The sequence below is a fragment of the Bubalus kerabau genome, chromosome 9, assembly GCF_029407905.1.
Source record: "Bubalus kerabau isolate K-KA32 ecotype Philippines breed swamp buffalo chromosome 9, PCC_UOA_SB_1v2, whole genome shotgun sequence".
In the NCBI taxonomy this organism is placed as follows: Eukaryota; Metazoa; Chordata; class Mammalia; order Artiodactyla; family Bovidae; genus Bubalus; species Bubalus kerabau.
Window position 1 is genome coordinate 79,775,831 of NC_073632.1, and position 25,939 is coordinate 79,801,769.

A 25,939-nucleotide genomic window follows, 5' to 3' on the forward strand; every position below is an offset into this window, starting at 1 on the left:
GTTCAATGAGAAAGAATTCTTTGAATGAGATTCCTTGGCTTCAGACTAAGAATATATAGTCATGAAGACAGTATTAAATGCTACCACTGCTCAGACGATACCATTGGAAAAGATAACTAAGAGGGAACATGATGAAAAGAGCTCAAAATACATCAAGAAACACGACCCATATTAAATTTAAATACTTAAGCTTAAGTTGCATAAAATTGGCAGGAAACTAAGTCCAAGCAAAGCAACCTCCAAGCCAGTCACCACACCAGTCACATGTTTGGCATCTACTTAAGGGATTTCAAAGATTCATGACAAAATCCAGCATTTTCTTGTCAGGATTCCATATGTATGTAATGCTGTTTTGATTTAATTTAAAACTGAGTTAGCACTTTTCTAAGTCCTATATTTACTGTTGAATGATTGAGGATTTCTTTTTTTGTTCATTTCTAAAATACCTCCCCCCCTGTTAGTACTGTATTTCTTAAATAGGAATATTTAAATAATTTGTACCTCCCCTCTTAAAACTTTTTTCTCCATATATGATCATTATTTAATTTTTCTTTTTGTTTTTATCTCTGATTAAAAATTATTTTTGAACATTGTACAATAATTGCAGAAAATAATTTAGTGACATGGTAAAAGCATTAAAAGCTTATTTTTTATCTTTCATTTTTTTCTAATGATTAGTCATAGTTTGGGGGCTATATGAACATTATTCAAATGAACAAATATTGACATTTTGGTTGATTGTCTAAAATGAAATAATTACTTAGGCCTTTTTTGGCTGAAATGACAGGTGTCTTTTTTCCTTATAATGTTGGTAGATAAATATTTGCATACATGCCTCAGCCACAGTGAGCTGCTCAGCTTCAGTTGGCAGTGTAGAAAAGGCCATAGAGACATTTCCATTTATTCCCCAAAACACTTTTATATTGGATATTCCAGGCTACATTAATTTGCATTATTACCTAATACTATTGCTTTTCAAAACATGTTGATAAAAAAAATAATCAGCTGCCTTTTATTCCTTAACAAGTGCATTCCATGAGAACATATTTTTTTGAATCTATAGATTGATAGTTTGCTTGTTTTTGCCCTAATTTCAAATAACTAAATAACTTGCTCACTTTGTCATAAAATTTTAGGTTATCAAACCTTAGATGACTGTGGTATGAACTCAACAGTTCTCCCTTGGGTCTGAGCCCTAGCCTACAGCTTTTTTGTTCTAAGGAAAGGACATAAAGGAACAAAAAGATGGGATGCTGGAAGCCTCATTTCTAAATGGATTCTGTGTGTTTATTTCCTAAACTAGCCTCAGCCAATTGTTTAAACTTGAGTAGTTTTTGTATGCATATGCAGTTGATATGACCATTGGAAAGTTGCAGTTGTTTCCTGGAAGTAGTCTCACTATCGCTATTTTATTCCTTGAGTACTTCTGTACACGTAGACATTGGCCCTTGAAAGTTAGCTGAGTCCTTGGTAAGACTGTTCCCACAAACTTCTGTTTAACTCTACAGAATTCTAAAGGAAGGAATTTACCAGTTGTCACAAGAAAAAGCCAAGCATATTTCCCTTGAAAATCTCTCCATTTCAAATCTCACTGCATCAACAACAAATTTTAAAATATATTGCATTGAATTCTGCAAAGTGAAATATTTTAATATTTTTCAAGAAATACTTTTTAAATGCAATTTGTTCTTTTATCTCTAGGTTCTAGTTTTGCACCATCTTCTACTATTTATGCAAATAATTCAGTTTCAAATTCCACGAATTTCAGTGGTTCACAACAGGTATGGTAGCTTTTTATATTTATGCTTTTTATATATATCAGATTTTTGAAGAATAGTATCAGGTTAATAAATGTTATTTATTTAAAGTTAAGACAGCATTTCAGAGTAGTAAAGATTAGCTATGTAGATTTTGGGGATATGTATAATTATGGGTATTTTAGGTTTCCTGATTGCTAAAGGTTTACCTTTTAAACATGTAAGCCATGATTGTTTTAGTCATGGGAGGAAATGAGAAAATCTACTGCATCCTTTCTGATTATCTTAAACCATACTAAATTAATTTTATTTTTTCTTAATAAAAAAGTTATGAAAATTGATAGGTTGAACTATAATCAATAATCAGATTATGATTAGAGTATAGAGCATGCTTGGTCCAAACCCAAATCATATTTGCCAAAACAAAATGCATCTCAGACTCCATACTGCTTTTATTTTTTGGTTCTATGAATTTTTTGATAACTTTAGTTCCTATTCTCCTGAGAACTGTAATTTTTTGCTTTTGTCACTATACCTGCTCCTAGAATTCCTTAGCTCTCTTAGTGATATTTGCTTAATCATTTTGTGAGTTTTGAAACCTACGATGGTTTCTAGAATCATGTTAGAATTATATGTGGAGCAAGAAGCAATGTCTCTGAAAGGGTGAATCAGCATGGAGGGAGATGAATTTGTGATATGTTCAGATACTTTCTTATTTTCTACCTCTCAGTCATATTCAGAGTAGTTGAGATGGAAGGATAGCTGATTTCATGGGTAAGCAATACACTATTTTACTCTTAACAGACTTGCTGGACTTCTGTATATTTTAAAATAAAAGTTACTGCACAAGCGTTTGCTCTTTGGATTTACTGAAGGAATTATATTAATTGCCTTCTCCTGTCAATTTTTATTAAGACAACAAGAGACTAAGAGGAAAATTTAATGATTAAACAATGAAATAATGTTAATATTTTTGACAAGATTAAACTGCATAATTTGGCATTAGTTTGAAAAATGGTTTCTTAAAACACTAAACATCAAGACCAGTATGTGTATTTTATTATAAAACATTAAGAATTTTTGATAATCCAGGTGGCTTAATTTGAGTCAGTCATTTATTAATACACTGGACATTTATTGAGTACCTGTTAGCCATTAGATTTTTTGACTATGCATTGAAGATTTGAGAATCATAAGTCAGTGTTCCCTGCTCTCTGAAAGGATCCAATCCTCCTGAAGACATAAATATGAAAATAATATGGATGAGGGGTAGAATATTTTAATATAATAATAGAAATATACACTAGACAGAGTGGAAGCATAAGGAAAAGACTGCTTTGTTCTACTTGGGAGGATCAAAAAATGTAATATGTAAAAGGATTTTGAAGGACTATTTAGATCATTTTAGGGTTATTAAAAACTTTTAATAAAAAGCAAGTAAGAGGAATTAATCCAATGGCTTTCCTTTTTCCTTAACAAATGATGCAAACTAAGTATTTGAAAACCTCACTAAAGATTTATTTAAGTCAAGGTCTGAGGTGGAATGTAGCCTGTGAGAAACTGGGTAAGAAAATCTTTTAATCATTTTATTAAAATTATCTCCTGCCAAGAAAACAAAATTATCAAGGGCAGCCTATAAAGGGGACAAATACCAGAATAATGCAGCCCAGGGTCTGTATGGAAGTGAAGGAAGGGCACACCTCCTTCTTGCCGGTGATTTCAGAAGATGAGATTGAATGCTGTGAAAACAAGCATCTCCTTCTCTCCTCTTCAAGTGCATAAGATCTGACAATGTACACCCTTGGATGCATAATTCTGAGTAGGGGAGTGAAGCATATATGATCTTTAGGTAGATTAAAATGTGTGTACTGGACCTGGTTTGCAAAACCCCATAGGTTATTTCATTACTGTGTGCATGTAGAAGATGCCCACAGAATGGTCTCTGCTTTTTAGGATCACCTTAAAGCTGTGGACTCCAAAACCAGTGGAGCCAGATAGTCTTCTTTCTGTTACCTTGTGATTGCTCTTCTTTGGAGCATGCCAGAGGACAGTCTGTCTTTCACACACACACATCTCAATTGTTATTTCAGGATTATCCATCCTACACAGCCTTTGGCCAAAACCAGTATGCACAGTATTACTCTGCATCGACGTATGGCGCATACATGACATCAAATAACACAGCTGATGGCTCATCCTCCACGACCTCAACCTACCAGTTGCAGGAATCTCTCCCAGGACTGACTAGCCAACCAGGTACAGATCTTCATCCAGGTGAAATATTTTTTATAAGTTTTGCTTATCTAATAATACGGAGAAAATGGACATTTAAAAAAATCTTTTTTAAAAAAGACTGAAAGCTCCCAGATAATTATGCTGATGTTTAATCTGTGCTAGTACTGCTGTATTAGGTGAGGCTTTTCTGGCATTTCAGAAAACCCTTCTTTTATTAGTAGATGTGGGATAGGCAATTCTAATCTCAAATGACAGAATATGTATAAATTTGAAGATAAAAAGATAAGTGAATCTTTTTCCAGACTAATTATTTTGTGGTGATCTTAACAACATGGAAAAGTAGTAATATCTTCTTTGGGTGAAACTGATAATATTTCCTTTATGCTTGAGAAACTGTATGACTTATTCACCTTATGAGTCATCAGTAGCTCAAGCCAGTGAAGATTTCCCATATTCTTAGGATTTTATATATATCTTAGGATATTCATAGGATCCTTGGTAGGTAATTTAATACCTTTGTCTGATGAACACATATTTAAAATCCATTATATTCTTCATTGCCAGAAGCTTATCTGTATTCTTATCAGAACTGTATTTGCTGACACGTTTAACACTTGCCTTAACCACCACCCAGCCTAAATCCTGTGTTCCAATTCTGTCCTGATCCTCTTTGAGTTAATGTGACTTAACATTTCATTAAGAGTCTTACGTTAATTTAAAGAATGAATGATTTCAGAATCCTTGCTTAACAAATGGTGGAAACACTTCAGGTAAGGAGATGTTTGATGCTCTCATCACACTGTAAAAGGCGTTTCTCTCTGGTGAATATGTGGGGAAAACAAGGTAGGATAACTATTCAGAAGCAAAACCACAGAAGAAGTCTTTGATCAAGACATCAGAGACTGAGTGATAAGACCAGCAAAGTGTTTTGGAATTTACTAGAATTGAGCAACCAGGAATGAACACTATTTATACACTAAAAACTTTTTATGCTGAGTAGAACTTTGGATAGAAGATTAACTATGATCTAATGTCAATATGACTACAAGAGTTTCTCTGCAGGAAAGACACAGATGAGTACTTTCTATTATCTAAAGAATAATCAACTTTCAGAATCACTCTTTTATTTATATTAAAAATACTAAATGTAGACATGTAGGTATTCTGAGTGTATGACTTTGAATGTAATACATATGTATGTGACATTCTCATATTCACTATCAGAACTCTGCAATTTCTTCAGCTTCCCATTGGTTGCTAATGCCAATGAATATAGTTTGACATAATTTTCAGATCTTATGAGACTTTCTGTTGAATTTAAATAGGAAAGTATTTCTATATGTAACCCTATCATTCTCTCAACCAAAATCATAACAATGCACGTGTCTGGATCTTTAAGAAATTCTGTGACCTCAGAGCTTTCGTCAAGACAGTTTTATGTTTGATTTTGCCTTTGCAGACTGGCATGCATCTGAAAAGTAAACAAGTTCACAACTATGGGATTTTTCTCTATTATTGATGAAATCTGAGATATTTTGTTTAAGGGCATAAAGAGTATTTTCCATTGACTGGCTCTGCATTTGGACTCAAAGCAGAGACCTAACAATTAAAATTTATGAAAACAGTTTTTCATAAATCTTTCCCTGTTGACTTCTCCCGTGTTTAAAATGGAAACATACGTTATGTTCTATAAGAGACAGCTGGTTGCTCTGATTTAGCGATAAACCTAATGAAACAAAGTTGGATATGAATATCCAAAACTTAGAAGGTGCAGTTCTTCATTATGGCACTGATTAAAAGATAGTTATTCAATCATGTGCAGTATTGGCTCAGGAAAAAGCCTAGGGCAATGGGTAATGACTGAGTTATTTGAAAATTACAAATAACATTCAGTTATTTATCAATACTTTACCTTACGAGGTAATTTGACAATGTATTTAAAGAAACATTACCATGCTGATTAAGAACAGATATTTTAGTTTATTATCTTTGAAAAGATATTTCTTTGCCTTTACCATAAAGTTTATCTTATGTATTTGCATTCAGAATGTTTGATGACTGGCACATTAAGCTTACTGATAGTTTTATAGCTCCTTTTTAAAATTTTAAACATTTTTTAAATTAAATATAACTAGCAATTTGTAACAGTATTCTGTACTCTGAGACCTTGAAAACATAGTACATTTGCTAGTTAAACTTTACAAATGCTGCAGAAAAGTAAAGGATATAGTAAAATCCCTTCACACTTTGAAAAGCCAATTTCTTCAGCAGAACCCAGTAGTCTTTCCAGGTTTTATGGCATTTTACATAAGGACAGGAAGGAAAGCAAAGTGCTAATTCATTTCATTGAAGCCAACAAGAAGATTTAGATGGAAAGGACTAACCACATTTAACTTCTCTGCCAATTTGCATTTTTCCTACCTACAGTGTTACTGTACCCTAATGCAATTACCTGAGTGAAATTGACAGAGGCACTGGAATTAACAGCTTTCTCCTTTAAAAAAAAAAAATCAACAAATGTTTAATGATCAATTGAGTTCAAATTTCTGGTTTTAACCTTCATCGGAAGAAAGGCTAGAACCTTGAGAAGATATGGAGGTCAGTTCAGTTCCATCTGAAGGAGCCAAATATAGCACACGCCCCTTTAGGATCTGTCCTTTTACTTTGATGCTCTTTCGATGAATTCCTTGCCCTCTGTCTCACAGAAATTGTATAAAGTCTATATATTCTTTTGATCAGTAGAAACACATACATGTTTGACCTCTTTGTAGTCTGAACAGTCTGTTGCTATTTAGGGGAGGAGGTATTACCTAGTGGTTAAACCAAGGATTCTGGAATCATACCAGCATTTCACATATAAGCCATTTCATCTTGGTTAGTTAACTGAGTTCCACATGTCTCCAGTTTTCCCACTATTAAAAGAGGATAATGAAAGACCAAATTCACTAGGTTGAAGTGAGATTTAGTCATGTGTGTGTGTAAAGAATATTTCACAATAAAGAGCTCTGGAAAAATCAGCAAGAAAGATAACCAAATTTTTTTAATTATTCAAAGATTTAAACAGTTACTTTGTAAAAAAGAAGATACTAACTGAGCAAGAAACAAATAAAAGTATTCTACATCATTACTCATCAAGAAAATGCTAATTAAAACGGCAGTGAGATACTACTATACCCCAACAATTGCTGAAATGTAAAAGACTAACCAAGAATTGACAGGGATGTAGAGAAACTAGAACTCTCGTTGCTGGTAGGAGAGTGAATTAATACAACCACTTTGGAAAAAGGTTCTCAGTGTCTATGCCTTCCCTCTGACTCATCAGTCCTGTTGCCAAATATATACATATAGGGATATGCTAGGCATACATATAGGGATATGCTGGGAATGGGAGCTTATGTCCAGAGATACAAACAAGAATGTTAATAACAGCTTTATTCATAGTTGCCTAAAATTACAAATAACCCAAATATTTGTCAACATAATGGATAAAGCATAGTATATCATGAAGTTCTAGCCATATTGAGGAAAAAACAAACTGCTCCAGGCTACCATGTGGGTGAATCTCAGACACAATGAGCAGTGCTTTAGCCAAACACTTATTCTAGTAAACTTTTTAAAAACGAAAGTGCCTGGGGCTTCCCTGGTGGCTCAGTGGTAAAGAATCTGCCTGCCAGTGCAGAAGACACTGGTTACATCCCTGGTCTGGGAAGATCCCATGTGCCCCAGAGCACCTAAGCCCATGCACCACAGCTATAGAGGCTGTGCTCAGGAGCCTAGGAGTGGAAACTACTGAGCCCACGGGCCACAACTGTTGAAGCCTGCATGCCCTAGAACCTGTGCTCTACAATAAGAGAAGCCACCACAATGAGAAGCCCTCACACAGCAACTAGAAAGTAGCTCCTGCTCACCATAACCAGAGAAAAGCCCACACAGCAACAAAGACCCAGCACAGCCAAAAAATAAATAAATAGGAAAAAAAAGTGCATGACACATCCTAAGAGTTTAATAAATGTGGAGCCATTCTTCATAGTTTTCTTCAAAGGCTGTGCCTTTACTTTCATCAGAAACACTTTTGTCCATATTTTGTCCAAATTCTTAGAGTCCTTTTAAGATCTTTCAGTAACTTAGAATCATTGATATCAAGTCCTCCTTCTGCTGAGAGTGAGACACTTCCTATGACCAGTTTTTTTCCTTTCTTCTTCTACTCTCTGACTCCCTTGTCGTTATAGCTGCTGGCTTCCAGTTCTTTTGAGTAGCTGAGTTGTTCCTGCCAAATTCCGTTGTTATGGATCCAGTCAACAATCAGCCACCCATAACTGATGACAGTAATTTTAGGCTTTTGCAAGATTTTGTCCTTTCACCTCTTGCACTGTTGCAGGAACAAAACTACCTGATGAGAGTTAACTTCTAAAAATTGATCTGTAATGGATAGAAAGACAGGTTTTATAGAATGTCAACCAAAAATTGGTTTACATTATAAGCTTAACATATGTGAGTTAATTTGAATCAGTATTTTACTTGAAAAAGAACATTTGATTTTTAGGACATCGTAACCTTTTTATTTTATAAAAATAACTGAAAATAGAAAACATTTTGTGTGATTTTTTAAAAAATTAGTTGTGTGTTTAAATACCCCAAACCTCCTTTAATGTCTGCACAAGGAAGCCGAAACATCATTTACTATGACATCCGGCTGTAGTCAGCATTCATAGCTAAAGAATCTTTTGTTTTGTTATTTACTCTCATACATTCGATAACAAAACCCCATGCAAGAAACTGTGCTAGCAGTGTTTTAAGAGCAAATAGTATTTGGAGCACAGACATTTCTTTGATGCTGCCCTGACATGTACAGTGTTTCCCAGAGAAAACATTTGACCATTAGAAATTATTAGAGGTTAGCTTTGTAAAAATTATTTACTTAGAATTTCTCGGAAAAAATATTACTTAAGTTTTATCTCATTTGTTCAGATGTGTTTATTTAGATTAGTAACTGCTTGGCTCTTCTTGTAATTATTTTACTTTAATTTTTATGATAAGGCATGAGAATCATGGAGAAGAAAATGGCCACCCACTCCAGTATTCTTGCCTGGGAAATCCCATGGACAGAGGGGCCTGGTGGCTACAGTCCATAGGATCAGAAAGAGTCAGACATGACTCAGCAACTAAACAGCTACAAAAACAACAACAGGAGAGTCATAACATCTTTATATTTAAAAACTGTGTAACTTTGATACTGTTTGCCCTTGGATTCTCCTAGACATTTTAACTTTATGCATATGATTTAAATTAAGTGTAAATTAGATTTACCTCGGTAATAAAAGTTAGCTGCTATTACTGATGTTTTAATATACAAAGAAACTAAGATTCAGAGAGATTGAATAAAACACTTGAAGTCGTACGGTAAGTTGGACGCTTGTTACTTGTGAGGTTTTACTGTACCTCGCTGTTGCCTCAGTTTATCTTAAAACCTTTCTCACAGATCTGCCACTGCTCCATGCTCGCCAACTCATAAAGTGCTCCATCACTTAGCTTTAGACATGTCAGACTTTCAGGTATCTGTGGGACATGCAGAACCCAAACATAAAGTCGAAACATAGGATTTGACCCAGTATGATGTATGCATCTTTGAGTAGAAAGTGACTGACCTATTAGAGGGTTAGATTGCCCACATGGTGTAGAGTGGGAAAAATGATCAAAAGATAGAACTACTAAATCCCAGCATGTGAGGAATGGGAGGAAGAAAAGGAGTCCGTGTCTCCTAGACAGAGAAGGACTCATGGAAAAAATTCTAGAAGATTCTAGCAGGGTATCAGCTACTAAGTGGTTCTGAAGAGGTGGTGTCTAAGAGGATCGATCATGTGTAGCACAGAGATCCAGGAAGGTAAAGACTGGGTCTATCTATTATTGTGTGTATCATTTAAGTGGCTTTTGGAGACTCTGGCTAAGAATAGTTTTGTTAGAGTTTTGGTAAACTAAAGCTGGATTATGACAAATGAGATATCAGAAAGTAGAGACAAATGTGACATTCAGTTCCGTAGCCAGCGACTTCAGTCTGTACTAGCTCCATTGCAGGGGCCTAGTAGGCACATGTAGCTACTACAGATCCAAGTCAGCTCTAAGTGTCATATACACACAGGATTTCAAAGACTTAGTGTGAAAAACAAATTATGTAAAACGTACCATGTTCATATTTATTATATGTTGAAATGATAATGTTTTGAATATATTAGAGCAATTAACATGTAAGAATAAAAATAATTTTACATGCTGCTTTTTACATTTTTTTAAATGCAGCTTCTAGAACATTTAAAATTATATGTATGGTTACATTCATGGCTCATATTATATTTCTATTGGACAGAACTAGAATGCCCTGTTCTTTTAAGAGAAGATCCTTTAAAAAGAAAAGATAGCAAGTAAATAGTTTGTATAGATGCAAAGTTAAAGGGAAGGACTTTTTAATTTGTCTGTGCCTGAACCGCCCCCTCACCCCAGGAAAGGGAGAGGTTGAAGGGAAGATAAGAGAGTTTGAGCAGTGGAACATGGTTTCCCAGTAGGTGAGGCTCAGAAGTCATGCTTGCATGTGGAGGAATGGGATCTTCTCTTCTGACATAAGGAGTTGAGAACAGATCTAAATTTAGATAAATATGTAGGTGGGGATAGAGACAGGCAAGTTGAGAGCATTTGGAGTACAAAAGGTGTTCAGGTTTAATAGCTCACATAGATCGAATCTAGGAGAAAATGATGTGACCTGCAAAATTTTTTTACTAAATTAGGATTTTTGTGTATTTGGGATTATATCTTTTCTTTCTTTCTTTTTTGGTCATAAGGAGCTTTTTGTTAAGATAATTCATAATGAAGACTTATACCTGATCTAAAAATAAAGTGCTATTCTTGACACAATTTGTGTTATTTACAGGAGAGTTTGATACTGTGCAAAGCCCCTCCACACCCATCAAAGATCTTGATGAGAGAACGTGCAGGAGTTCTGGGTCAAAGTCCCGAGGAAGAGGCCGGAAAAATAATCCCTCCCCACCTCCTGACAGTGACCTGGAGGTATGCTGACTTGTCTTTAAGAGACGTAGAAGATGTTTTATTCTGTTGGATATGTTCTATACTTTATAGTTTCATGAAGTTTCAAACTTAAAAGAAAAGGACATATCATGAAATGGGTGGACCTACATGGAAGCTGGCATTTCACAGCTCTAAAATTGGAGATTTCATCCATTATAATACAAAATTGAAGACAGTAACTTAAAAATGATGCTTTACAAATTTCAGGCTGGAGATAGTTGGATCTTTTGATACAGAAGGCACAAATAGAAAATTATTATTTAAAAATAAAGCCATTGTGCGATAAGAAACGCTCTATTTGGGAGTAATAGGGTAATGAAAAGTGTTCATATAGGTCAGTAAATTTTAAAAGATAAAATTAATCTGTATGGAAAGGAAAGGTGGTCATTGGATAATGAGAAAAATTCTAATCATTTGATACATATGGTAAAATGTTTATATCTGTGACATTTTCTCAAGTTGGGATGGATTTCTTGAAATATATTCATACTAAGCAGGCTGATTTTTATTACAAAAATCAGAAGAAACTGTTCTTAACCATAATGTGCTACTTCTTATATAACTGAGTATTTTAATTATGAAAAAAAGTTTAATCTTCAGATTTAGTAAGGTCAAGGAATAGTCATTGTACCACTTCCTAAGACATCACTTCCTTGATGTTTTCAACAGAAAAAGATGCACAACTTGAAAGTTGCGAGTTAAGTTTTATTTGGGGCAAAATGAGGACTGCTGCCCGGGAGGCAGCATCTCGGAGAGCTCTGAGAGACTGCTCCTGAGCGACAGTGGGGGAAGGTCAATATATAAGGTTTTGGTGAAGGGGGAGTTCAATACCATTAAGCACTCATTTTACAAAAGGTTTTTTGTTGGTCATAAGGATCTGATGTCACCATGAAGGGATTTAGTGCTTCTCTAGACATGCTCAAAATTCTCTAAGCCAGGCTTCAACAGTATATGAACCGTGAACTTCCAGATGTTGAAGCTGGATTTAGAAAAGGCAGAGGAACCAGAGATCAAATTGCCAACATCCGTTGGATCATCGAAAAAGCAAGAGAGTTCCAGAAAAACATCTACTTCTGCTTTATTGACTATGCCAAAGCCTTTGACTGTATGGATCACAACAAAAGATGGAAATATCAGACCACGGGACCTGCCTCCTGAGAAATCTATATACAGGTCAAGAAGCAATAGTTAGAACTGGACAAGGAACAACTGGTTCCAAACTGGGAAAGGAGTACTTCAAGGCTGTATATTGTCACCCTGCTTATTTAACTTATATGCAGACTACATCAGGAGAAACGCTGGACTGGATGAAGCACATGCTGGAATCAAGATTGCCAGGAGAAATATCAATAACCTCAGATATGCCAATGACACCACTCTTATGGCAGAAAGTGAAGAAGAACTAAAGAGCCTCTTGATGAAAGTTAAAGAGGAGAGTGAAAAAGTTGGCTTAAAACTCAACATTCAGAAAATTCAGATCATGGTATCTGGTCCCATCACTTCATGGCAAATAGATGCGATAACAGTGGAAACAGTGTCAGACTTTATTTTTTGGGGCTCCAAAATCACTGCAGATGGTGACTGCAGCCATGAAATTAAAAGACGCTTACTCCTTGGAAGGAAAGTTATGACCAACCTAGAGAGTATACTGAAAAGCAGAGATATTACTTTGCCAACAGAGGTCCGTCTAGTCAAAGCTATGGTTTTTCCAGTAGTCATGTATGGATGTGAGAATTGGACTATAAAGAAAGTTGAGTGCTGAAGAATTGATGCTTTTGAACTGTGGTGTTGGAGAAGACTCTTGAGACTCCCTTGGACTGCAAGGAGTTCCAACCAGTTCATTCTAAAGGAGATCGGTCCTGGGTGTTCTTTGGAAGGACTGATGCTAAAGCTGAAACTCCAATACTTTGGCCACCTGATGCGAAGAACTGACTCTTTGGAAAAGACCCTGATGCTGGGAAAGATTGAGGGCGGGAGGAGAAGGGGACGACAGAGGACAAGATGGTTGGATGGCATCACTGACTCAATGGACATGAGTTTGGGTAAATTTCAGGAGTTGGTGATGGACAGGGAGGCCTGGCATGCTGCAGTCCATCGGGTTGCAGAGAGTCAGACTTGACTGAGCAACTGAACTGAACTGAACATGAGGAGATGCAAAGATTGAGGCCATAAAATCTGTTCTTAAAAGCATCCAACTATCTAAAGACCTGTCCCACCAGATTCCCTGGAGCACAGGGTGCCTCATTCCACCTTAACTCCCTCAGAGGTTGTTGAAGGCTAACAGCTTATAGCAGCCTGGGGTTCAGTCTCTGTAGAAGCAGATGGCAAATGCTTTTGTTGTTCAGTCATTGGCAGTGCTCTTGGTAAGTGCCAATTTGTAGTTGACAATGTGAACAACAACAGTAGCAGATTAAAATGCCTTCTGGAAGGCAGAGGTGATTGGAGTGGGCTGGGCTAGGGAGCCTGCAGATTTTGAAGAAGAGGAAGCACTGGCCAGTCTCAAGGGGCCCCTGCATCACTGCCCCATGGAAGGTCAGCCAGCATTGCTACAGGTCGGAAGTTTGACCACTGCAGTCAGAACCCTGAACTTTGTGAGAAGTCTAATCTCAAAATGTTGATCAATTATTTGAAATCTTTCAAAACAGTGTGCAGGCCAAACAACAAATCTTATCACCTAATGTGACCCTAAGGTCCACACTTTACAATTTGTATTTAGGGATTACTCATTGATTGTTTTAAATATTTTTAAAAGTTTAATTCTTAAAGTAAAATAGCATGTATTGTTTGATGCTGTTTCACAAATGTATATTTGCAATACTGAAAAAAGAGCTACCTAAATGCAGTGATGGTAGTTCCTACCTAAATATAGTAAGCTAAAGATGATTTCCATTTTGCTTTTCCTTCTGAGTGCCTGATTCTTCTTTTAAAACGTGATTATTACTTTTTTAATCAGAAAAAAATTAATTCTTTGCATGAATTGCTAAACTTCATCATCTAAAATTTTGTAAAAGCACACTTTTATCATAAAATCCAAATTTGTCTTTTTAGAAATTAAGTGCAAGTAAACATTTGGATGAATTCTTTCAAATTAGGACATCTGAATTAAGCTTATTATATTTATTTGTCTCCCTTCTAGGTTTTACAGGAAATAAATCTGGCAAATTTGGGGAAAAAAAAATAATAGCATAGCATTTGTTGTTCAGCCACTAAGTTGTGTCCAAGTTTTTGTGACCCCGTGAACTGCAGCACTCCAGGCTTCCCTGTCCTTCATTATCTCCCAGAGTTTGCTCAAACTCATGTGCATTGAAACAGTGATACCAACCAACCATCTCATCCTCTGTTGGCCCCTTCTCCTGCCCTCAGTCTTTCCCATTATCAGGGTCTTTTCCATTGAGTCAGCTCTTTACATCATGTGGCCGAAGTATTGGAGCTTCAGCTTCAACATCAGTCCTTCCGATGAATATTCAAGGTTGGTTTCCTATAGGATGGACTGATTTGATCCCCTTGCTGTCCAGGGGACTGAGTTTTCTATACGGTAGTGTCAAGATTATAGCCAACAGCAAAGCAACGTGCTTTCTACCTGTAAAGAGATTTCTCTTTCCTTAGAACTTGATGGTTCTCTGGTATTTATCTTTTTCTCCAGCGTGTGTTTGTCTGGGACTTGGATGAAACCATCATTGTTTTCCACTCACTGCTCACAGGATCTTATGCCCAGAAGTATGGCAAGGTAAGGATTCAAGAAATTTGAATTTTATTTGTTAGAATAAAATTCTAACAAAGTTTAGAATTTTAAAATTTAGAATTTTATTAATTCTAATAAATTAGAATTTATTAATTAAAATTTTATTTTGAATAAATTTAAAAGCCATTTAAAAATGCATTGAAGTGTTTTTATTGCAGCCTATCAAATCTGCTCTTAAGTATTTATTTCTAGTAGCTCATTGTTATTCAGCATGAACTGAAAAATTTTATACAACGTAATTTAAAATTGTATTCTTTTTTCCTTCTTCATTATATAACTTTTAGTTTTTTATATGAGAAACCAAGCTTCTTACTCTGACATAGTTATTTTAGAAAATGTTTTCATAAATTGAAATGGACTTTAAACATTATGAAATGTATATTATCTTCTAATACGGGAACTTTAAGAAATTGTTTGAATTAGCTTATTGCACCAAATATTGCTATGAAATGGCATTTGAAGTAAGAAGTAATCTTTTGTCTTTCAGATCCTTTGGATTTATGAATATAATTAACTTTTGGTAACTTTGAGGAAGCATATTTTAGTGACTGAGGGTAATATGCCTTCACACACAAATATTGAGACAGGTGGTCACATTACTTTCCTTTGTCTCTTGCCATTATTTGTATAGTTCACTTGCTTCTTGTACCAGTGTTGTTTTATAGGCATGTGAGGTTGTTTCAAAGACTGATGCACCTACAACAGACTTTTCGGCTGGAAACACCATTTGAGTCTTTGTTTCTGTAGGACTCATAGTCTAACAAGAGTCAGTTCACAGCATGGCCTGCCTTTGATCACTGTAGTCAAACTTGTATCTGACCGGTCTCTTTTCATATGATGCAGAAGTGTCCCCTTAAATCTTTACAGTGTCACACTGTTTTATAGAGTCTCATGTCAGCTCAACATGCAGTGTTTAACAACTTTGTTAAGCTTTGTCTTGTTGTTGTTGTTGTTGTTCAGTCACTCATTCATGTTCAACTCTTTGTGACCCCATGGACTGCTTTATGCCAGGCTTCCCTGTCCATCACCATCTCCTGGAGCTTGCTCAAACTCATGTCCATTGAATCTGTGATGCCAGCTTCTAGTGATAAATTAATTTCACTATAGCATTACCTCCTAAATTGCACTCTTAGTGAATCTGCTGTGAATTATAGTATAGGTAATGAAAGTTGCCCCCACAGTCAGTCTCTCCGATCAGGAAGCTTCCATAAGCCTCTTATCCTTCTCCATCAGAGGGTAGAAAGAATGAAAACCACAATCTCAGAAAACTAATCAAACTGATCACATGGACCACAGCCTTGTCTAACTCAATGAAACTATGAGCCATGCTGTGTAGGGCCACCCAAGACAGATAGGTCCTGGTGGAGAGTTCTGACAAAACATGGTCCACTGGAGAAGGGAATGGCAAACCACTTCAGTATTCTTGCCTTGAGAACCCCATGAACAGTATGAAAAGGCAAAAAGATATGACACCGAAAGATGAATTCCCCAGGTTGGTAGGTGCCCAATATGCTACTGGAGATCAGTGGAGAACTACCTCCAGAAAGAATGAAAGGATGGAGCCAAAGCAAAAACAACATGCGCTGTGGATGTGACTGTTGATAGAAGCAGGTCCTATGCTGTAAAGAGCAACACTGCATAGGAATCGGGAATGTTAGGTCCATGAATCAAGGTAAGTTAGAAGTGCTCAAACAGGAGATGGCAAGAGTGAACATCAACATTTTAGGAATCAGTGAACTAAAATGGACTGGAATGGGTAAATTTAATTCAGATGACCATTATATCTACTACAGTAGACATAATGTACTATATTATATCTACTATAAGGGAAGAGTCTCTTAGAAGAAATGGAGTAGCCCTCATAGTCAACAAAAGAGTCTGAAATGCAGTTATTGGATGCAGTCTCAAAAATGACAGAATGATCTGTGTTCATTTCCAAGGCAAACCATTCAATATCACAGTAATCCAAGCCTGTGCCCCAAGCAGTAAGGCTGAAAGCTGAAGTTGAATGGTTCTATGAAGACCTACAAGACCTTCTAGAATTAACAGCCTCAAAAGATGTCCTTTTCATCATAGGGACTGGAGTTCAAAAGTAGGAAGTCAAGACATACCTAGAGTAGCAGGCAAATTTGGCCTTGGAGTACAAAATAAAGCAGCACAAAGGCTAACAGAGTTTTGCCAAGAGAATGCATTGTCATAGCAAACACCCTCTTCCAACAACACAAGAGAAGACTCTACACATGGACATCGGCAGATGGTCAGTACTGAAACCAGACTGATTATATTCTTTGCAGCCAAAGCTAGAGAAGCTCTATACAATCAGCAGAAAACAAGACCAGGAGCTGACTCTGGCTCAGATCATGAACTCCTTATTGCAAAATTCAGATCTTAAAGTGAAGAAAGGAGGGAAAACCACTAGACCATTCAGGTATGACTTAAAGCAAATCCCTTATGATTATACAGTTGAAGTGACAAATAGATTCAAGGGATTAGATCTTAAAAAGTTCCTGAAGAACTATGGATGGAGGTTTGTGACATTGTACAGGAGGCATTGATCAAGACTGTCCCCAAGAAAAAGAAATGTAAAAGACAAAATGGTGGTCTGAGGAGGCCTTACAAAGAGCTGAGAAAAGAAGAGAAGCAAACAAAGGAGAAAAGGAAAGATATACCCCATTGAATGCAGAGTTCCAAAGAATAGCAAGGAGAAATAAGAAAGCCTTCCTCAGTGATCAATGCAAAGAAATAGAGGAAAACAATAGAATGGGATCTCTTCAAGAAAATTAAGGATACCAACAGAGCATTTCATGCAAAGATGGGCGCAAAAAAGGACTGAAATGGTATGGACCTCACAGAAACAGAAGATATTAAGAAGAGGTGGCAAGAATACACAGAAGAACTGTACAAAAAAGAGCTTCACGACCCAGATAACCATGATGGTGTGATCACTCACCTAGAGCCAGGCATCCTGGAATGCAAAATCAAGTGGGCCTTAGGAAGCATCACTACGCACAAAGCTAATGGAGGGGATGGAGTTCCAGTTGAGCTATTTCAAATTCTAAAAGATGATGCTGTTAAAGTGCTACACTCAGTATGCCAGCAAATTTGGAAAACTCAGCAGTGGCCATAGGACTGGGAAAGGTCAGTTTTCATTCCAATCCCAAAGAAGGGCAATGCCAAAGAATGTTCAAACTGCTGCACAATTGCACTCATCTCACAAGCTAGCAAAGATGCTCAAAATTCTCCAAGCCAGGCTTCAACAGTACGTTTACTGTGAACTTCCAGATGTTCAAGCTGGATTTAGAAAAAACAGAGGAACCAGAGATCAAATTGCCAGCATCTATTGGTTCATAGAAAAAGCAAGAAAATTCCAGAAAAACATCTTCTGCTTTATTGATTACACCAAAGCCTTTGACTGTGTAGATCACAACAAACTGGAAAATTCTTCAAGAGATCGGAATACCAGACCACCTGACCTGCCTTCTGAGAAGTCTGTATGCAGGTCAAGAATCAACAGTTAGAACTGGACATGGAACAACAGACTGGTTCCAAATCCGGAAAGGAGTACGTCAAGGCTGTATATTGTCACCCTGCTTATTTAACTGATAATGCAGAGTACATCATGCGAAATGCCAGGTTGGATGAAGTGCAAACTGGAATCACGATTGCTGGGAGAAATATCAATGACCTCAGATACGAGAATGACACCATCCTTATGGCAGAAAGTGAAGAAGAACTAAAGAACATCTTGAAAATGAAAGAGGAGAGTGGAAAAGCTGACTTAAAACTCTACATTCAGAAAATGAAAACCATGGCATCTGGTCCCATCAGTTCATGGCAGATAGATGGGAAAACAATGGAAACAGTGAGAGAATTTATTTTTGGGGGGCTCCAAAATCACTGCAGATGGTGACTGCAGCTATAAAAGACACTTACTCTTTGGAAGAAAAGCTATGACCAACCTAAACAGCATATTAAAAAGCAAAGACATTACTTTGCCAACAAAGGTCCATCTAGTCAAAGCTATGGTTTTTCCAGTAGTCATGTACGGATGTGAGAGTTGAACCATAAAGAAAGCTGAGAGCCGAAAAATTGATGCTTTTGAACTGTGGTATTGGAGAAGACTCTTGAGAGTCCCTTGGACTGCAAGGAGATCCAACCAGTCCATTCTAAAGGAAATCAGTCCTGAATATTCATTGGAAGGACTGATGCTAAAGCTGAAACTCCAATCCTTTGGCCACCTGATGTGAAGAACTGACTCATTTGAAAAGACCCTGATGCTGGGAAAGATTGAAGGCGGGAGGAGAAGGGGACGACAGAGGATGAGATGGTTGGATGGCATATCCAACTCAGTGGACATGAGTTTGAGCAAGCTCCGGAAGTTGGTGATGGACAGGGAAGCCTGGCGTGCTGCTGTCCGTGGTGTCACAAACAGTTGGACATGACTCAGCGACTAAATTGAACTGAATGAAAGTTGCTAAACAGATGAAAGATAACAATTTTGTATAATGAGCATTTCGAAAAGGGAGTCTTGCACAGAGTTATAGTCGAGAATGAATGAACTTGTGGTTGCTGGGGGGGGAGAATAAGGGGAAAGGATAGTTAGGGAGTTGAAGATGGCCAGTACACACTGCTGTATTTAATGGATAACCTAGAAGGACCTACTGTATAGCACAGGGAACTCTGTTTATGTGGCAGCCAGGATGGGAGGGGAGTTTGTGGGGAAATGGATACATGTGTATGTATGGCTTAGTCCCCTTTGCTGTTTAATTGAAACTATCACAGCATTATTTGTTAATTGGCTATACCCCAATACAATAAAATGTTAAAAAAAAAAAACAGACTCTATATGCAAAACAAAAAAGCAAAAGGAGTCTTAGCCCCTTTATCACAATCATTATTATCTTAATTCAGTGGTCTCCAGGATGGATGCTTACATGTTACATACACACAAGGTGTTTCATTGAGATAAAGAGAAAATATATTGACATGTGTGTATGTATACACACACATTTATGCCCCACAATTTCTGCTGTTGTCTGTTTCACAATGCAGGTACATGATAAATACATGTAAATGATTACAACTTTAAAAATATGTATGTGATTTATAAATAAATTAACTGTATATGAATTTGGGGTACACACTCAAATTCTATTACTGATAGAACATATAGTGTAAAAAGTTTCCAGACAGCAATTGAAAGCATTTTCTTCTGCAATAATTTTAGCTTGTGTGGCATATGCAGTAAATCCTGTTGAATTGATTGCACTATTTATATGCTAAGTTTCATATTAGATAAATTTTTACAATTAACAGTCTAACTTGAACACACAAATTCAAATAAAGTTCCCTTCAAAATAGTCACTATTAGAGGCTGTACCTAAATATCTTGTGTTGCTTCCATTGTGCCAAATCAGTGGTGGAACTCGTCTTTGGGAATTATCTTTAGATTTTTAAAATATTTCCTGAATTCAAACCTTTATCCTTTTGTGGTAATCATGATCTTTAGAAATAGAAGAATAATTTTGAACCCAAGGCAATAAATAAAGAACACTGTTAAAATCTCTCTCTCTCTCTCTCTATATATATATATATATATATTCTTTTTGTCAAAGATATTTTAAAGTTTTTACCATGCCAGAACTGAGCACAGACTTCCATTTGGGATAAGAAGGAGCTCCAATAAAGTAGCAAAAAAAAAGAGCATCATTTGAAAAAAAAGAACATCAAATAATGAGGCGGCTTTTGCATGACTCAGAAAATGGCTCTAAGACCAGTTCAAAAGCAGCCTCTCCTGCTTCCTTCATCAGTGGCCTGTCACTGAAATAACCATCACCTCCCGGGGTAGCCCCCTGGTCATGCAGCACTCATTTCACAAACAAATTCCATTATTTTAAAGTATTATCAAAATGCTTTGTTCACATAGAAAACAGAGACATTCTGTATGCCTACAGAGGCTTAAAACAGCAGAGCTTGCCGAGTGGGCAGGGCAAAGTGACGGAAAGAAGGGCTCTACTGTTTATTTAATACCCATGATGTGCCAGGAGTTAAGCGTCGCAAACATTTTAAGGGGTGGGTTGTTCTCCCCAGTCTGTACATGAGGAAAAACACTCAGAGAGGGAATAAGCTGTGTGCAAAGTCACAGAGCTAGACAACGGCAGAGATGAATCCTGGGGCCCTGGACATTTGACCCCAAACCCCATGTTGTTTCTGCTAATAGAATATCACATGGCATAGACAAGTAAGCTACCATGAACACAATATATAAGTGACATTTCCTGAAACAAGGATGGGCAATTAAGTATTATAGGCGGTTGTGTGAGTTCTCCTTTAAGTTGGAATAATTCTAAATATCTTCTCTCAGATCACTGGGATCGTTTTCCATCAAAAGGAAAAACTTAAGAAATATTCAGTGAAACAGAACGTCCAGACAGATATCCGTACAGTGGTACAGAACAGCAGAAGGATCAGGGGCATGTTGGAAAGGTGTGGGAAGATAAGCCTACATTTCTGCCTGCCGCAAGGTAGCACCTGTGTTTGGTATTTTCCAAGCAGTAGGGACTGGGGCTAATGACAAGAGCCTTTGAGTTGGACAGACCTAAATTTGAAAGGCCAGTGCTGATGTTTACAGCTTTCTGATCTTGGGAAAATTAATTCTTCATTCTCAATTTCTGTAAAATGGGAATAATATTGTCTTATAGTGAATAAGAAAGTGATAACATGTTAACAGCCTAGCAGAACATTTGATGTGAATTGTTACTCTAAAAATTGTAACTGTGATTAGTCATTTTCACAAATGTTACCCAACTTAATGCTCATAACCCACTCTGCTGTAATTTATTGTGAGCCAAGTTCTGTGGATGAGGAAACTGGGTCTTTAGGGTTTGAGAAAATCAACCAAGGTCACAGAATGTTAAATGCTGGTACAAATATTGGAAACTAGGTCATTCTCATAACACAGCTTTGTCCTTAATACTGTTCTCTGCTACAGGAAGGGGACCTGCTGTAGCTGACCATGTTGAATAATGGTTTACTCAGGGAAATTTGAAAAAATTAGAGTGAAAATATTTTTAGGCTTAATATTTTCAAATCAAAATGAAAGTACCTTTATTGAGGTCCATGAAAAACAACTTAGATGACTTTGTTTATTGAATTATTGCTTATTTATTTTTAAAAGTAATTTGGTCATTGACTTTTTTTTAAAATTTTTCTTGTTTTTGCAGTAGGTTCTTGGTGGTTATCTATTTTAAATATAGCAATGTGTACATGTCAATCCCAAATTCCCAATCTATCCCCCACACCCTTACCCCCCTGGGCAGGTGGGGACCATAAGTTGGTTCTCTAAGTCTATGAATCTATTTCTGCTTTGTAAATAAGTTCATTTGTACCATTTCTTTTTAGATTCCATACAGAATTGATGTCATATCATAATCATTGATATTTTTCTTAATATCAGTAAGGAAATTGGTGTTGTAGTGTAGCTAGTAAGACATGAATATCTTGGCATATTAAGAAGTGGCTTAATAAGGAATGTTGTTTTATCAGACCCAACTTCTGAAGCTGGGGACCACATGCACTCAGGACACATTTGAAGGGGACAGAGAGGACATTGGGTCATCTCAGCTCTACCACATACTAGAGCTCCAAGAACAACTGTGTTCATCTAACAAATATTTACTTATCAACAAATATTTACTCAACAGAGGCAGACATGCTTCCTGCTCTCAGGGAGCTTACAAGCAAGTGAAATTATTTCAGATTGTGGTAGCTGCTTTGAAGACAATAAAAACTAGGTCAGATAGAAATTGACGGGGGAAGGGAGGTGACTGGGGAGGTGACATTGATACTGAGACCTGAATTACAAGAAGGCGCTGCCTACAGATTAGGCGGGGGAGAAGCGTGGAGGGGCAAGTTCCAGGCAGAGGACTCAGAAGGGCCCTGAGGCGGGAACAATCTTCCACTGTTCCAGGAATATAAAGGAGCAGTGTGACTGGAAGGGTGTAAACAAGGGGGAGAAACACAAGATAAGAGCAGAGAGGCAGGCAGGGGGCCGCAGCAGCACCCCCGTAAAGCGTGTGGGATTTATTTAGGTGCAGTGGAAGCTGTTGTAGGGTTTTAGATTGAGTTGGGACCTGGTGGTTTAAGATCGACTGCTGTGTGGAGAAAAGAGTTCAGAGGAACCCAGGTGAACCCCAGGAGACCATTTTGAAGGCTGCTGACTGAAACAGGGCTTCTCAAACAAATGTGAGCCATAGTGAGCCTCAGAGTTTGTAAAACAGAAATGGCTGGTCCCACCACCAGATCCTGTAGGTCTGAGGGCTAGGAGCCTGAGACTTTTTGCCTTTGAAATGAATTTCAATAAGGTTGCTGAAGGTCTTATTAAATGCTTTACTATCTCCTTGGCTTTCACCGCCACCCCTCCCCCCCCCCCCCCCCCCGTGATGGATACCGTGTCACCCAGCTCACAAGTGGTTTGGCCAACCAGCACCCAAAACTCTTCCACCTGCTCTTAATCTCTACACTCGTTTGGTCTATTGTCTTTCCCCACCACCTATAAAAATAAAACCCATGGAACATAATCATTTAGGAATAGCATTTTTATTCATAAATTGCTCTATATAGCTAACTTTTATGTTTTAATTAAAAAAAAAAAACTTTAGAAGAATTCTGCTTCAATGTGTAAATAAATAATACTATGAATTTTCCAAGGATCTCCCTAAGATGCGATCATTTTGGACTCTGTTCAGTTGTCAACAGAACTGTTCCTGGGTATTTACCGTGATGGCAAATGAAGGATGTTGGTATTTGAGGTCTGCTGCCCGTGGAACTGACTGAGCCCCAGTTGGCATGTATACCTTTCAGCACCACACAGCTCTCAAATAAGAGTTTGTAAATTGGCAGGACACAGACCAGGAATCATCCCTCATCTGTTATAGTTTATGAAGATTATTCCTGTTCCCCTATTAATTACATATAGTATTTTACCCGAGAAGTTGCAGTAATTCCTCTTGGTTAGAGGGAGGCATGAAGGAAGCTAAATAAATCGTGCTTCAGGGATTTAATCTGTTTTGGAGCACTAATACATCATGTGCTATGAGGCTGTGATTCTCTGTAAAGTTATTCCACAGGAAGGATGTAAAGCCCATAGCCCAAGTCAGGGGAAAGACTGAAAGAAAAGTGAACAGTTGTATTGTGAAACTGAAATTCAAGCTCCCAATACTACCTCCCCACTTAAGACAACCTCTTACATAAGAGCAGCCCTGGAGAAATGATATGCTCATCAGGATAAATCCACTGGATACTTTTATGTGAAACAGTCCCCACACACTTACCTCGAAAGGCTCCCAAAATAGCACGAACTAGATTTTAAATGATAAGATTGTCATGAAGGTAAGTGGGGCTTCCCTGGTGGCTCAGTGGTAAAGAATCCGCGTGCTAATGCAGGAGACATGGGTTCGATCCCTGGGTTGGGAAGATCCCTTGGAGGAGAAATTGGAAATCCACTCCAGTATTCCTGCCTGGAGAATCCTATGAACAGAGGCACCTGGAGGGCTTATAGTCCATGGGGTTGCAAAGAGTCAGACACAACTGAAGCAACTTAGCAAACACACAAGCACTGTATTTATCAATACCAGAAATTTGTAATCTGTTTATAAGATGAATTGCCTGTCAGTACCTATGTCAGTATGTAAGACATGGTACAAAACACTGGAGATGTGATAGATATTACTAACAGTAGACATCAAAAATAAAAAGATAATGTGAAAAAGAAAAACACATTTATTTACAGGCACAATGATTCATGCATTAATAACAGAGCAGCAGGGAGGCCTGGCGTGCTGCGATTCATGGGGTCGCAAAGAGTCGGACACGACTGAGTGACTGAACTGAACTGAATGTGATTACTTTAGCCTATACACCAATGAAAGAACCGTTATAAAATTTTTATGGCACATAGTATTACAGTCATATTCATAATACAGTATTGGAGGCATTGTCACATTCAAAAAGAAAATAACACTTGCCTGTGATGATAAGCTGATATGAAGTTTTTCCAGTTACTAGAGAGAGGGCTGTACTGTACAGTCATGTAATTCTTTCAAAGAAAAGTTATAAAACAGTAGGGAAACTAACACATTCTTAATTTTATATATCTCTCACCTTATGCACATGTAAGGATAAGCTGTACACTTCAATACAAGTCTTTGCACACCATGTTCTACACGACAGATAACTTAAGTAGTGATGATCATGGGACAAAAACGTGTCATATGGGCCTTGACTTACATTGATTAGGTTTATATATGAAGACACTCAACACACATACACAACAGATAAGCTTATTAACTGTCATGATGATTACTATTCATAAGGTCTTTTCCTTCATCCTCGTCACAGTGGATAGGCTAGAGAGGAGGAGGAAGAGGAGGGGTTGGTCTTGAGGTCGCACCAGGTGGTAGAGCTGGAAGAATAGGAGGAGGTAGAAGGGGAGGTGGAACAGCAGGCATACTCAGTGTAACTTTACAGAAATACATCACAATTTCTGTCTGCCTCTGGCTTTTTCATTTCTCTATAAATGTTTCTATATGGCCCAATCCTTCCACTCTTTGCTTTAGTTTCAGTTCCCATATCATAGAAGGGTCCGTGTCATAAAAGAAATAAAAAACTACTTTGAACAACATAATGCTTCTGCCAGATTGTCTAACATCAGTTTGTTTTATTAATTTTTAAATTTAAATATTTTTAAAATTTTTACAATGTTGTGTTGGTTTCTGCTATACAACAACTCAAATCATTCATAATTATACATACATCCCCTCCCTCCCTAGTCTCCCTCCTCTCCCTCATCCCATCCCTCTGGGTCATCACAGAGCAGCAGGCTGGACTCCCTGTGCTACACAGCAACTTCTCACCAGCTATCCGTCTTACACCTGAGAGTGTATATGTGTTGATGCCACTTTCTCCATTCATCCCAGTCTCTCCCTCCTCCATTATGTCCGCAAGTCCATTCTCTACAGCTGTGTCTCCCTTCCTTCCAAATAGGCTCATCAATATCATTTTTCTAGATTCTGTGTTGCTGTTGTTGTTCAGTCGTTAAGTTGTGTCCAACTCTCTGTGACCCCATGGACCA

The 25,939-nt window shown here is 37.3% G+C and overlaps 1 protein-coding gene across 10 annotated transcripts in view; it reads left to right on the forward strand.

Annotated features, from left to right (window-relative positions):
• Positions 1 to 25,939, forward strand: part of EYA4 (EYA transcriptional coactivator and phosphatase 4) — a 358,775-nt gene that overhangs the window by 297,902 nt on the left and 34,934 nt on the right. For 7 of the 10 annotated variants that reach the window (XM_055535668.1, XM_055535669.1, XM_055535670.1 and 4 more), the window contains 4 exons: positions 1,702 to 1,781; positions 3,848 to 4,031; positions 10,912 to 11,048; positions 14,710 to 14,793. In XM_055535668.1, the coding sequence (XP_055391643.1) occupies positions 1,702 to 1,781; positions 3,848 to 4,031; positions 10,912 to 11,048; positions 14,710 to 14,793 (485 nt within the window). The remainder of the gene's footprint in view (positions 1 to 1,701; positions 1,782 to 3,847; positions 4,032 to 10,911; positions 11,049 to 14,709; positions 14,794 to 25,939) is intronic. The other 3 variants (XM_055535676.1, XM_055535671.1, XM_055535674.1) reach the window with 1 other exon arrangement.